Source organism: Erpetoichthys calabaricus, chromosome 16 (assembly GCF_900747795.2).
Source record: "Erpetoichthys calabaricus chromosome 16, fErpCal1.3, whole genome shotgun sequence".
In the NCBI taxonomy this organism is placed as follows: Eukaryota; Metazoa; Chordata; class Cladistia; order Polypteriformes; family Polypteridae; genus Erpetoichthys; species Erpetoichthys calabaricus.
Genome location: NC_041409.2, coordinates 76,312,653 through 76,327,797, shown reverse-complemented (window position 1 = coordinate 76,327,797; position 15,145 = coordinate 76,312,653). Strand labels below are relative to the sequence as shown.

Genomic DNA, 15,145 nt, shown 5'->3' with positions numbered 1-15,145 from the left:
TTTTCTCTTTGCCAATCTGGCAGGCACCTAGGTTTTGGCTTCTCACTTAACAATTGGAGGTCCCCTGTGTCAGTGCTTTTGGCAGAAAGACTCTTTGAAGAAGTAGTTTCAAATAATAAAGCGGCTTGGTTTTGTTTACAGATAGAGAATGGGTAGGGTGTGTTTTTTCTCTTCTAATGTATCAATTAGCAAATGGCACAAAAAGGTGATGGAGTGAAGCAGAAGCCACGTGGAAACAAATTAACCTAAACTTTAAGTTCTCATTCCATCTTAAATTACTGCCCTTGGTTTAACTTCTCCATTTTCTTACTTTGCAATGTCAGAGGAAATTACCTTAGGGAATTTCTGATCAGTTCTTAAACAAACATGTCATCCTGGTTCTGCTTTGAAAGGAAGTTGTTTACAAGGATTAGGGAACACTTGTGCTGTGGTGTCTAAATCATTTGGAGATATTTCAGGGGTCTGTAAGGTTAACCCTGCACTGCAACATCAGCAGCACAGCACGAGCTACATCCAGTATGAATTTTAAAAATGGATGTTTTTCAGGATTTTTCATTTTACTCTTTTTAAGTGAGTGGGGGTGGTGTCTTGGAAGCTAAATATTCATTACTGTGTGGGACTTTCCTGTGTGCAGCCCAGTGAGCCCTGTTTGAAAATTCCCCTTTTATCCTCTGGCATTCAGTCTTACCGCATTCTCCCATATGCCTTTGGCCCCCGGAGCTGCTTTATAGTGTTGGTAAATATTTAGCTTGCTCTTTCCTTGAGCATTTTTCTCGCTACTTCAAACTTGTAAAATTTTCTTTGTTTTGTGGTAAAGCAGGGATTGACACCCGAGAAACCCAGTCATGTCAAAAAGGAGCCCCAGACAACTCCTGGTAAACACCAGCATCGGTCCAAGAAAAAACCCCCCAAAGGAATGCACCTCTGCCAGAATGATGTCAAGGCCATGTCCGCTAATGCAACTTCAGCAGTCAGTGTTCTTCGGCAGCTGGATATGGAACTGGTTTCAATAAAAAGACAGGTAATTTTCAGGCTGCCCCTAATCTGTGTGTGGTGACTTTTGCAACGGATGCTAAATATGTGCCGTGTACCAGTATTGCCACAGGTTGACAGTGTTTTTTGTTTGAGTCTTTTCCTTCATTCACAAGGGTTTTTTAATACTGTTAAACTAGACGGGAGAGTTGGCTGAAGCAGTTAAAATAATACATGTTCAATTAAACTTTGCTCTGTTTATAACTACTGCCTTCTAAAAAAATAAAAGCACTGATGAAGCAAAGACAGTGAGCCCTTCCCTTAGTTCACCCCTAGTATTGCCATCTTTACCACCCTGGCATGAGCTGATCAATCAATACCTGTCGAGATTAATCTTCCTCTGTACATCGACACCCCACTTAACTGTATGCATGTGTTGCACCACTTTGTGTGCTCTGGTGGCAGTGGTGCTTTCTCATGGGCCTTAATTTATGGTTTTAGTGGTGGTGGGAGGTCCACACTGAGGATATAAATGTTTCATTCTAAAGTTCACATTTCCAGAAGCTATAAGGTAGTAACCCCTTCTTTAGTCTTGCTTTATGTACTAGAATTCAAGGAGAGGAAAAAAGGCTGAAAACTACCATCACCATTTTTCTCCTGCAGATTCAGAGTATTAAGCAGACCAATAGTGTCCTTAAGGAGAAGCTGCAGGATGGAATTGATGATTTTCGACTTCCAGAGGTAAGGCTTCATTGCCTTGTACTTCCTGATCGAGTCACACGTGTGTACGTACTTCACATGTTGCCGTCTGTTTACAGTTGTTAACATGTAGCAAGATATTGTGTTAAAAATCTCATACAAAGCAGGGATGCGGAGTTTACTCTAGGATTGTTTCTGTGCTGTACATTATTAAGGATGTCCTATTTTATTCTGTTAAGTTATCCATTTGCTTTTAAGTCAATTCATTCCCCCCAACCACTCAACTGTTTCTCTTGCGTAGTTTGAATTGGCCAGTTTCCCCTGCCATTGCTTTCTCAATACAAAAAAAAAAAAAAAAAAAAAAAAAAATGAACTGTCTCAGGGGCACGCCGATTCATTTTGCTACAGGGTATCTTTAATAAGAGCTTGCCATTATGATCCCATGAAGATGAGGTTTTCAGTATTACAGCTAGGCACCAGTGGTCCTTAACGCAGTCTTATTCGGAGCTTTCAGAATGAATAGCTGAAGTAAAGGCAAATTTCTCCTCCAAGTCCCCTGCTGCTCACAAATGTAACTCATTGTATCTGCCTTTTCTAAAGGGTTTTGGCGCCATTGTGGGTGTGTATCAAGGGTAATGGGGATATTTTAAAGGTGTGTGTGTGTGCGTATAGAATAAATCTGACAAATGTTGAGCATAAATAAAACTTCCCACGCGTCGGATGTTAACTCGGAGAGGACATTCTTAATATTTCTCCCACTCATTCATCACACTTTAGGTGTATCAGCATGAACAAAGCTGAAAATCTGTAATCATCCTCTCTGTGTTTATGTTCATATCAAGTGTATATTACAAGATAATACGCTTGATGAATTTTAAAAGTACCAAACTGTTTTCCCTGAAGTATTAGCCTAAATTGTATGAAAAGCAGGCCTGGGAAAAGCCTGACCATTTATGATAATTAATGTTGTCTGTTTTATGGCCTATAATGACAATCTTGAGCATGTCAGGGTTATAATTAAAATGTATTAATGAGTACAATTGAATTATGGTGATCTCTTGATGCTTTGTGACCACAGCACACCAACAATGCATTTCACTTATAGAAAATATTAAGCGAATTGGATGTGGAACTAACATCATCTTTGAGACCAAGTGGTTACCTGATATCTTACTTTTAATAGTCTAGTCTCCTCCACAAGCAAACAATCGGCAGAGGTGCCACTCTGTTTACAACATGCATTATGACATTTGATGTTGGTTTATCACTATCTGCATCTCTACTGGTGTCAGATTTAAGCTGCTTCCAGACCTCTTCCATTATGAGTCATGGTTCTTTCTTTGATCTGATGACCACAGGGTTAACACATGGCTCCAACATTCTTGAATTACACATTAAAAAATGCTGGGTGTCATTCTTTGTGGTGTACATCTATGATAGTCTTACTTGCTCCCAATTTTAACTGAAACATATTAAGGACATTTTACTGCCTATCATATGTTCTTTTTTGAAAAACCAATTTGGTTCTCCTGGAACTATGTACCTAACATCAGAAAACTTATTTAGCTAGCCAATTCCAGATTGGTCCATGAAAATGGTATCTGTGGAATTTCTGGAATACCAGCTACATTCTTATACACAGCCCAATCATATGCCTGTACATTTCTAAATTTAACAGTCCATAATAAGCATGTCTAACAATAGTTGAGCCATGCATAGCTGAATAGGATAAGTTAAGACTCAGCCCAACAGTACAAAAACGGTCACTGAAGACTAGCATGGGCGTGATTAAATGGAAAGGTCTGTTGGCAGACAACTGGCACATTCTCTGTAAAGTGCTTGGTCCTTTTCTAGCAAGAACATCAAAAAAGTAATGGGACTGACGATGATAAAATGTACTCCCAAATGCTTTACCATTGAGTTAAAATGATTTCCATTTAGAAAGCCGAGGAGGTTACAAAGAAGGTTTCTTGCATTTGAATGAGTCACCATGCTGAGCTCTGGGTCACAAGGTTTGTAGGTTGAATCAGTTCTACTGTACATATTTTGTGTCTGGGGCTGTTTGATTTCAGAAAGCAAGATTTGCTTCTTCTTTGTCTTTGATTTGTATGATCAGCAGTTGTGTCCTGTTTTTGTTCAGGTTTCTCAGAAGTTCAATGCCCGATGGACTACTGAGGAGCAGCTTCTGGCAGTTCAAGGTGAGAAGTATAAACCTACTTGTAATTTTTTTTTTTCTTTCATCCGTTGCCTTGAATTCTGCTTCCATAACGCGGAACATTGCGTGTCCTATTTAATCATACATTGTAATTGCATCAGTGAGTGAGTCATAAAATGGAACTATTAAATTCTCGTATAAATACCCATCAGTATTTGAACTTTTATGTATCGTAGTGTAAAATCTATATATGAGCTGGCATTCAACAGCAATAACTTTTCAGTTTTTTTCCATGCAAGCACACTATTCTACTGTGAAAAACTGTAGTCTAGCACATCAAGAGAAGTCACTGAAATAGCTGCACTGCTATTTCTGCTATATTGCTAGATTGTAAATTGACTCCCTTTCAATTGGTTTTCCTTTTCAAAATGCAGCCATTAGAAAATATGGGCGCGATTTCCAAGCCATTTCAGACGTCATTGGCAATAAGTCAGTGGTGCAGGTGAAGAATTTCTTTGTAAATTATCGCCGACGCTTCAACATTGATGAGGTACTGCAGGAGTGGGAGGCAGAACATGGGAGAGAGAGCCAGAAAATGGACACATCACCCGATAGCACCACAACAAAAATACCAGAAGAGGAGGAGGAGGAGGTATGAGTCCAAGTTTTCTGTCTACTGTCTAGGTTAGATTAGATTCTATTTGTCCCCAGTATGCATGTGTGATTGTGTGTATGTATGTATGTATATGTGTATATTTGTTCAGGGGTTTGTTATTAAATGGTATTTTGCGACCTATTGCGGGAAACTGCAGACAATGCTTAAATGAACTGCAAATCCCGGTATTCCCTGGAACACTGCATAATTGGGCTGCTTTGGTGGTTGCTGCAAGAGCTGCTGGGTGAAACAGGAGGGGCCCTAGCTTTAAAAGTGAGCCATAACAAGCACCCAGGATCACAATTGGTGGTGTTTTTTGTTTCACCACTTCACTACCCCATCGGATTATAATTACACCGATTGGATTACAGTTTTCTCTGGATTTATATTCTTGTCCTGTGCCTGCTTGTTCATGTGAATTCATCTGGGTTGGAAAACATCTCTTCATATACAGTGCATCCGGAAAGTATTCACAGCGCATCACTTTTTCCACATTTTGTTATGTTACAGCCTTATTCCAAAATGGATTAAATTCATTTTTTTCCTCCAGAATTCTACGCACAACACCCCATAATGACAACGTGAAAAAAGTTTACTTGAGGTTTTTGCAAATTTATTAAAAATAAAAAAATTGAGAAAGCACATGTACATAAGTATTCACAACCTTTGCCATGAAGCTCAAAATTGAGCTCAGGTGCATCCTGTTTCCCCTGATCATCCTTGAGATGTTTCTGCAGCTTAATTGGAGTCCACCTGTGGTAAATTCAGTTGATTGGACATGATTTGGAAAGTCACACACCTGTCTATATAAGGTTCCACAGTTGACAGCTCATGTCAGAGCACAAACCAAGCATGAAGTCAAAGGAATTGTCTGTAGACCTCCAAGACAGGATTGTCTCGAGGCACAAATCTGGGGAAGGTTACAGAAAAATTTCTGCTGCTTTGAAGGTCCCAATGAGCACAGTGGCCTCCATCATCCGTAAGTGGAAGAAGTTTGAAACCACCAGGACTCTTCCTATAGCTGGCCGGCCATCTAAACTTAGCAATCGGGGGAGAAGGACCTTAGTCAGGGAGGTGACCAAGAACCCGATGGTCACTCTGTCAGAGTTCCAGAGGTCCTCTGTGGAGAGAGGAGAACCTTCCAGAAGGACAACTATCTCTGCAGCAATCCACCAATCAGACCTGTATGGTAGAGTGGCCAGATGGAAGCCACCCCTTAGTAAAAGGCACATGGCAGCCCGCCTGGAGTTTGCCAAAAGGCACCTGAAGGACTCTCAGACCATGAGAAAGAAAATTCTCTGGTCTGATGAGACAAAGATTGAACTCTTTGGTGTGAATGCCAGGCGTCACGTTTGGAGGAAACCAGGCATCGCTCATCACTAGGCCAATACCATCCCTACAGTGAAGCATGGTGGTGGCAGCATCATGCTGTGGGGATGTTTTTCAGTGGCAGGGACTGGGAGACCAGTCAGGATAAAGGGAAAGATGACTGCAGCAATGTACAGAGACATCCTGGATGAAAACCTGCTCCAGAGCGCTCTTGACCTCAGACTGGGGCGACGGTTCATCTTTCAGCAGGACAACGACCCTAAGCACACAGCCAAGATATCAAAGGAGTGGCTTCAGGACAACTTTGTGAATGTCCTTGAGTGGCCCAGCCAGAGCCCAGACTTGAATCCGATTGAACATCTCTGGAGAGATCTTAAAATGGCTGTGCACCAACATTTCCCATCCAACCTGATGGAGCTTGAGAGGTGCTGCAAAGAGGAATAGGCGAAACTGGCCAAAGATAGGTGTGCCAAGCTTGTGGCATCATATTCAAAAAGACTTGAGGCTGTAATTGCTGCCAAAGGTACATCGACAAAGTATTGAACAAAGGCTGTGAATACTTATGGACATGTGATTTCTCAGTTTTTGTATTTTTAATAAATTTGCAAAAACCAAGTAAACTTTTTTCACGTTGTCATTATGGGGTGTTGTGTGTAGAATTCTGAGGAAAAAAATGAATTTAATCCATTTTGGAATAAGGCTGTAACATAACAAAATGTGGAAAAAGTGATGTGCTGTGAATACTTTCCGGATGCACTGTACATTGGCATCGTGGTGGGACAAACCTTTACATAACTTTCATGAAGCTGTTTGCAGGGGGATTTCATTTCTTAACTACACCACCATCATCTGCATTCTCAAAACAGGACTGCGTTGTGATTGTTTTCCGCCCGGTTTTATGTTGGATTTTTATTGTATCTGTAGCATTATTAATGCTGTAAATAGATGCACATTAATATAATTTAAATTTTATCAAAAGAACGCTCAACTATGCTCTTTGTCTGGGGGATGCAACACATCTTTGTCTTGATGATTTGATAGTGCAGTGATTGTTCTGTCTCCTGTTTATCAGTTTTTTGCATCTTATTTTATAAATATAAAAAAATAAACTGAACAAACACACACTTGCATATGAACTTGTCTGCTTGGTTTAGCTGCTGTGCTGCTTGTAGACATATAGGTTGGTGGTACTGCTCTGTGGGGCTACGTATTGTGTAACTCAGTGTTTTTACAGGGCTGTTCTCTGCGTACATTGGGAACTTTAAGGACTAAACTAGGATATACATATAACTGACAGCTTCATCTCTGTGCACCCCTGCATACATGCAGAACTGGACATTTTCAGGGTCTGGATGAGCTTTGTGCGTTGTGGCCATAAGCTGAGATGGATCCTGAGCAGTACGGTAACTTGATAGGACTAGGCAAGGTGTGTTGCCCTTTGTAGGTGGCTGTGGGATCGGCATGAGTTTGAATGCTGCCTAAATCAGTTGACGTGCGTCTGTTTTGACGTCTAAATACCAAATTCAATAGACTGCACATTGTGTCTTTGGAAACGGCTGTTTTCTTTCTACTAGGCTACTGTTGTCTTTGAAAGGCACCGATTATTCCCACCTGCCACACTAGAATGGAGAGTGGTTGGGGTGCAACCTCCTAAGTATCTATTCCTCTAACCAAATACTGCCTCTCTTCATTTTAACGTTCCTTTCACCACAAGGCATTCATTGTCTTTTAAATGTGCTGGCTGTTCATTTCTTGCCCTCTGTGCCTTTTTTTTTTTTTTGCCAGAAAAGACTGGGGTCCTTTCCACACTACTACATGTTCATTTAAAAAGGCAGACAATTTGCTATGTTTTTGACTTTTGTCCACACTACCCCAGTGTTTTTAAACCCAAGCCACAGACTTCTGAAAATGACAGTGCAGCATTTCAGAGTGGACGGGTGAAAATGAAGATTTCTGTAAATGCTGACCCCATCACACTCTGGTAGTTTCATGCTTATTATTAGTTGGTCTTTTCCAGACTGGATCCTGCTCATTACATCTTATTCCCTGATTGGTCACCTTTCCAGCATACTGGGCATAAAGGGATCACTTTCCATGGCGCTTTGTCATGCGGTTTACCTGTATGCATCTAAATTGTGTTTTGTAATTTGAATGCTGCATAAATGTGCAACAGTAAAATGACTTACAAGGCACTACAGTTTTTTGATAAATCCCATATGCCATTCAATAAGGATTTCCACGGCAAAATTAATAAGGTGCTTAATGAAGTGGAGACGGGTGTGTAATGCAGCTGAGCCCTCGGGATTACAGGACAAAGACACAAAAGCATAATGCAGTAAAGTGAAGACAAAGACAATTTTTGGTGTGCATGTATTTGTTTTCTGTTTACGCTGATCATTGTCGACTGCTTATTTATAATCAATCCCCTTGCGAATAAACATAGAGTTCATCACTTTTTATTTGTGTCTTTTTAACATTTGCTGTGGGTTTTTTTTTTTTTTTTTTAAATGGACAAGACTACTGTCACCAGTTCTGAAGACTTCCTTTGAACTGTGATCAGCGCATTAATGTGACAAGGTAGCCATTCTCTGAGGCGTCTTTAAGAGTTTCCTTCTTTCTCTATGCTATGCACATGCTAGCACACATGCTGATATTTCACAGGGTTGTGAATTTTTCATCACACATGGTCCCTTCAAGGAATTTTTCTGACAGTGTATACAAACATAGGCATAGGTGAAAGTGTACGTCCTATGGATTTTCGGGTATTTTAGCATGGACTAGGGTCGTTTTAGAACATTACAACAATCAAGATCAGAATAGACCAATAAAGCTTGCCAGTCCACTTAATTCTTCTAAAATAACATCAAGTCAGGCTTTGAAGTACCTAAAGTCCTACTGTCTACCACACTACTTGGTCATTTATTCCATGTGTCTGTGGGTCTCTGGTTAAAGAAAAACTTCCTAATGTTTGTGTGAAATTTACCCTTAAGTTTCCTGCTGTAAACACCTCCACACATTCTCCAGATGGAGGTCATTTTCATTTAAAAATGGCATTCTTAATAAAAATGTAGTAGTGTGGATGTAGTCTGACTGCACGAGAATTCTGAGTATCAGTTTACTGTGTGAGGACTGTAGTAGCACACTGATTATTAAAAAATATATCTAAGTGATCTCTGTCTCAGGGTGATCCTGTCTCTTCTGAATGTTTTTATATTTATATAAAGTATGTTCTCTCAGGATGTTGGACTTTCTTCTTGCACAATGCCCATGGAACAATAACTCTCCTTTTATTTTCTAGGTTCCTCCAATTCTTAATATGCGATACCCATCTGCATCTTGAAAGCAAGCAAGCAAGGGGCTTTGAAACAGTTGTGGACATTTTTTTTCCTGGCCATCGTTTTGTAATGGCCATTGCAGTGCAAAAGCACCAGACCACCTCAGTCAGCCATCCTCTCACGGCCTCCCTAGAGAACTGTATAAGCTGTCACCAAAAAAAAAAAAAAATTGGGAATAAAGGGCCATCTCTAGTTCAGTTCCTTTGTTATCTCAAGTCATCCTCATGTACCCCCTGAACTGCTTGTTTACTTTTACTTACCCTCAAAGGAGACCCTTCTAGCTGCTCAATAAATAGTAAGCACAACTCCACATTGTATAAAGTTTGTTAGCCCCCAAATCACATCAAACAAGGAATTATTAATCAAGCTTGAAGACCCCAGCATAGCACTTTCATGCTGCCTTTTGGCTTGCTCTCTGTGAAATTCTCGTGGAGACTGAATGGAGCAGTCATGGGTTCATTTTCAGGGATGTCAGACAATGAGATAACATTGCAAAAAAAAAAATAATAAGCAAGTGTGTGCCAGGAGCTGTATTTCGGAACTACTTTTGAAAAGAAAGCATTATTTTTTCAGTTACAAAAAGAAAAGAAGAGCTTTGAGTTGGAAAAAGAGAGAGCGGCCTTGTGTCCTCAAGACAATTCAAGGAGCCAAAGGATATGCATTGGCTGGGTGGCAGAAGACATTTTGCCCAGCAGCCTTTCTTTCCCAATCTGACCCGTCTGACAAGCTGCTGAGAGTCTGCTGCACAGTTTCACCTTTTTAATGGTTTTAAAATATACACAAACAGGTCCTGGATCAGGCCACTTGCATGCTGCTCCCCTGCTTTTTCTTGGGACGTTTTCAGAACTGTGGCCATTGCTGCAACTGCAAGACAATGTTCTAATATCTTATTTTGGTTAATTCTATATTTTATTAAATAATGTGAATGCCATAATTGTATAAGGTTGGAAAAAGAGGGAGGGGGGGTTTGGGAGTTTGTTTTTATGATAGCATTTTGTGTAATTTATTCTGTGCATAATTAACAATAGTGTATAATTAATGTGTATTTCACAAAATGCATTATACTTTAAAGTTATCTGCGGGGAGACAGGGCTGCTCAGAAAATTCTACCTACAAGGTCCTTGTACCTTTGTAGGCATTATTTCAATTCTGTTTGTTTGTTTGTTTGTTTGAGAGGCTTTGGGTCCACTTTCCCCACTTTGCTTTGCTGCAGACTACTTTTTCCTGAAAGTTGGCATCAGGTACCCGAAGTTGGGTGAGGCTTTCTTCCTCTCCTTTCATGGCTATAGTAGACCGTTCAGTCAGCCCTTACTGTCCTGTCAATATTAGCTGTGCTTCCTCTGGTAGTTGTGAGGGTCCCCTTGAGCTTTAATTCCTATTAGAGTGGTGTTAAAAGAGCTCTGTAGATAATAGGGCAGGAAATCATGGGGCGGCGGGGGTTGGGGTTTGGGATACAAGTTAGGAGCCCAACATGGATGAGGAGCCCAGCTGGGGACCATAGAAAGTTGTGGTGGAGCCCAATTTTGAAGAGATTCTCAATATCTGAGTGAAGGATTCAGCATGGAGGAGGGTCAGACCCTCACTGGGTCACAAGTGGCAGTTTGCTGACTATAATTTGTGTATATTATGTGGAGGTGGGGGGTCATTTTGAAGTTTTTTATTTTTTTTTTTCCCCCACCTGACTCTAAGCATACTAAAAGTAAAGAGTGTTAGGGTTTTGCTAGTTATCACCCTCCCCAATCCGGTTACTTTTCTAGCCCATATTCAAACTTGACTGTACTGTCTCCTCATCCTCTTTGACACTTCATCTTCACTACTTCACACTGTAAAATACCAGGAGCCTACGTCTTGATGCCTTAATTCTGATTGACTCGGACCATGTTTAGGCTGTGCCTGCTATCTGCTGCCACGTGTGCCCTTTACCAAACCCAAGGTGCAAAATGGTTTCCCACACCTGTGCTGTGAAGATGGGAATGTCCCTCCCAAGCCCCCGGCACAGTTCACATAGCTCTATGCATGCAGTTGTGTTTACATTTGTGTGCTTCCGGAAATGCCCTCAAGCACAGAGTCTGGATCGAGGTGGTTTTACATTTTGTTTTCATAAAATGCTCCTTTTTAAATTGTCATTGTTGTCTGTGAGTATGTAAGAAATAAGAGATTGTAATAAATCATAAATGCATATATAAAATGTAACAATTTTGAATACATATTTTTCTTTTTGTGGGGGAGTGGTGTCCTTTGTTGTGAAAATTTCAGTTTTGCATTTTCATGAAGCATCATTTTCTATTTATGTTATGTTACATTCAATGGTGATGGACTGTCATGGACTTTTGTTAAAAAAAAAAAAAAAAGTGCTAAAAATGTATAAAGGTGTTTTGTGTCTTTTTTTTTTAACTCTGCTTTTTTTCAATCCACATTTAAACTGAAATCATACTGATTTGTTTTTCTTTTATCTTAAGATATAATCAGAAAGGATTCAAGTTTGTACAGTTTTTGGGAGGACTGAAGTCGAGAATTGACCTTGATAATGTGCAGAAAAAAACTAAATCCACTACTTGCTGGTAATGATATAACGGTTTAGACTTCCCCTTTTTAATTAGCTTGGTGTCTTGATGTCACAAAACAGCAGGGGCAGCTTGGAGAAGGAAGTGACATAGCAAAATGTTACGCTCATTCAGTTCAGTTTATTGATGTATAGTGCTCTTCATTGAGTGCAGGCCCGGAGTGCTGCAACAAGTTCACAACTTTACAGATTACTATTTGCATAACACGTGCACAGTGATACACAATTGTTTAGACACAATACAACACAGCAGTTCTAAACAGATTAACATTAATGGATCCTAACAATATCTGTACATTAATAAATTGTTCAGCTATGGCCAGTTGTCAATGGAGGAGAGGAAAACAAATACTCCAGTCAGCAGAATCCCTAGGGAAAGTAAACCTCTGAGGGGCCACGGTCAGTTACAACAGACAAAGTTGGACACGGTCACAGTCCTGAACATCTCGGCCAACTGGCTACCCACCCCATCCTGGGCTGTCCGCAGTAAAGTCTGTATTGGGTTGTCTGACACAGTGGCAGAATTTTTCCATCCATTGATTCCAAGACTCCTAGTATCTCTGATGTCTTTCCATGTGCATTAAACAGCATGGCAGTAGAGCATTGTCACGAAGTGCCACAACAAGATATCGAGAAGATATTAAAGAGTGTTGTAACACTTTTAAATTATTATTAGTTATATTTTTGTACAAATGACTAACAAACAGAAATGCAATATGCACAGCTAATCAGCAGCTCTAGTCAGGGTATGCCAGACTAAAGTCTTGGGTCTACAGCCAAGATTCAAAAGCTAATACTGAAGGGGCATCTCTTATATTAGCAGGCCGATCATTCCACAACTTCCGGCTGCTGTAGCCTAAAACTCGCTATCCCACTGTTTTATTAATCTTGGGAATCATTAGGCTGACATCTTGAGATTTTATTGTGTACTCTGGTTTGTAAGTAATGATAGGTTCAAATAAGGGTCTTGGCCATTAAAAGATTTTCTTTTTTTATGTAAGAAGGAGGAGGAGGATTTTGAAATCTGTTTGTTGTCTGTTCTTCCCAGTTCAGCCAAGCTGCCTTGCCCTTCCACTTAATGTGTCTTTGATGGCCTACAACAGGTGGCTTGAGAAGAGAAAAAAGCTAGAATGTTTTATCTTCTACAGTAGGTCAGTTATTGACTCCAGATTTCCAGCTTATTCAGCCATTTCCAGGTGATTCAGCCAAGAGTCAAGCTATCACAGTTTCCACTATTGTTTTTTTTTTTTTTTTTTGCCTTTCTGTTCATTAACTCCCATTACTACTGGTGTTTAGAATATCTCAAAGTTCAGAGTGTGATCTCTAAGGCTATCTAGCTGTTTCACACCCACCAAGGTAACCACAACTTTAACATTTGATGCACCCTTTGAGTCATCTTGCTTAACTTTTAAGTTCAGTCCTACTTCTTCAATGGGGACCAAAGGTTGTCATGCCGTCAATCATCTTGCCTCCCAGATACATTCACCCCTGTCCAAGTTTAGTCTTTGATGCTTGTCCGTGCTCAGTCACAGAGTCCCCCATCACAGCAACTGTTTTAGAAATAATGTTCAAATATATTTCTGGAAAATCCCGCTTATTCAAGAGATGAAAACATGGGGCTACTAGGTCAAGTGTGGCCCTGATTAAAGAGGTTAGGGGAGGGGAACGAAAAGTGTAAGTTAAAGGAAAGACTGGGGACACTGAATGTTGGGGCAGTGGCTGATAAAGGAGGAGAGAGTTGGCAGCAAGGAGGAAAGTGGGAGTTTTGTGTGTGCAGGAAACAAGATGGAAGTAAGGCAGGAGAATTGGATGCTTCAAGTTGTTGTACAGGGGAGCAAATGATCATGGGAGAAATGATGTAGGTATAGCAGTATCCAAAGAACCAAGAGATAGTCTTGTCAGTGTGAATAGGAAGAGTAATAAGGTCAGGAGTGTCAAGCTGGGCCTTGTAGTTAACATCATTTGTACATATGCTCCTCAAATGGGCTGTAAGGAAGAGAAAAAGGATGTTTTCTGGACATAAATGGATGAAGAGCTTGCAGTAGAGCAGTACACGAGAGAAAAGGTTAGATTGGGGTTAGTGGAGATCTAAATGGGTATGTGGGAAAGAGGAGAGAGATGATAGAGAGGGTGTGCAGAGTAGGGGGAGGGAAATGGGGAAGGGATAGTCGATTTTGCCATGGCATCTGGTTTGGTAATAGTTAACACATTTTACATTTACATATTTGGCCGACGCCTTTATCCAAGCAACATTTATGATAAAATTGGTTACATTTCTTTCGGTTTTCCAGTTGGAGTACAGGGAGGTCAAGTGACTTGCACAGGGTCACACAGTGTTAGTGGCTGGATTTGAACCCACAACCTTAGGGGTTGAAGTCCAATGTCTTAAGCACCACACCGCCGTAAAGAAAATAAATCAGCTTGTGACTTACAGTAGTGTAGAAAGGGAAAGCCAACTAGACTTTCAAATGTGCAGAAGATCTCATTTGAAAGAGATAAAGAATTGTTAGATCTTAAATGGGGAAAGAAAGTGCGACAGTGCAACAGAAAGTGGTGTTGATGGACTTTGGTGATCAGAATTGGCAGGACAATAAAACCAGAGCAAGCAGCAGCAAGGATACATTGGTGGAGATTAAAAAAGGAAGAGCTTCAGAACAAGTGTAGGGGAAACGTTTTAAATGAATGCAGTTTTTTGAGTGTGTGGAAGAATGGTGGGAGAAGAACAGCAAAATTGTATTAAGAGCAGGTCAAGAGGTGTTGGGTAGGATAATAGGAAGGAGCCCACCTGGGGGCAAAGAGACTTGGTGGTGGAACAAAGAGGTATAAGATGTGATAAAGGCAAAGAAGAAATGGTACCAATTTGGAAGACAGAGAAATGTATAGGCAGTTAAACAAGGAGGCAAAGAAGGCAGTGGCAAGAGCTGAGACACAAGCTTTGGAGGAAGTGTATGAAAAATTGGAGACAAAGGAGACAGAATATACCTCTTAGAATAGTTAAGGGAGAAGGGTTAAGGAAGAGACCACCATAGGGGAGGAGCATTTTGGTTTTATGCCAGGCAGATGAACAACTGGATGCAGTCTTTGTATTGAGACAGCTCATAGAGAACCACCAAGGAAAACAAAAAATATTGCATATGGTGTTCATTGGTTTGGAGAAGGCTTATGATAGAGGGCAACATCAAGAGGTCTAGAGGTGCATGACAGAGAAAAGGAGGACCAGAGAAGTATGTGAGCATTGTCCAGGATATGTGTGAGCGAGTGAGGACTCCAAGTAAAAGCCATGGTGGGGTAACAGACAAGATCCCAGTTATAGGAGCTCTGCACCAGGGATCTCCATACCTGTTTGATCTGGTTGTGGATGTGTTGGCTCTAGGGCAGGGGTCCTCGATCACCGTCCTGGAGGGCCGCAGTGGCTGCAAGTTTTTGTTCTAACCCAC

At 40.7% G+C, this 15,145-nt stretch overlaps 1 protein-coding gene across 2 annotated transcripts in view; it reads left to right on the top strand.

Annotated features, from left to right (window-relative positions):
- The window catches only part of rcor1 (REST corepressor 1), a 78,326-nt gene extending 68,671 nt beyond the window's left edge, over positions 1 to 9,655 (top strand). The window contains exons 9-13 of one of the 2 annotated variants that reach the window (XM_028821192.2): positions 821 to 1,021; positions 1,636 to 1,713; positions 3,812 to 3,869; positions 4,261 to 4,478; positions 9,109 to 9,655. In XM_028821192.2, the coding sequence (XP_028677025.1) occupies positions 821 to 1,021; positions 1,636 to 1,713; positions 3,812 to 3,869; positions 4,261 to 4,478; positions 9,109 to 9,150 (597 nt within the window). In that variant the 3' untranslated portion in view covers positions 9,151 to 9,655. Of the gene's footprint in view, positions 1 to 817; positions 1,022 to 1,635; positions 1,714 to 3,811; positions 3,870 to 4,260; positions 4,479 to 9,108 lie in introns of both variants that reach the window. The other variant, XM_028821190.2, reaches the window with a different exon arrangement.
- Positions 9,656 to 15,145: the final 5,490 nt, after the last annotated feature.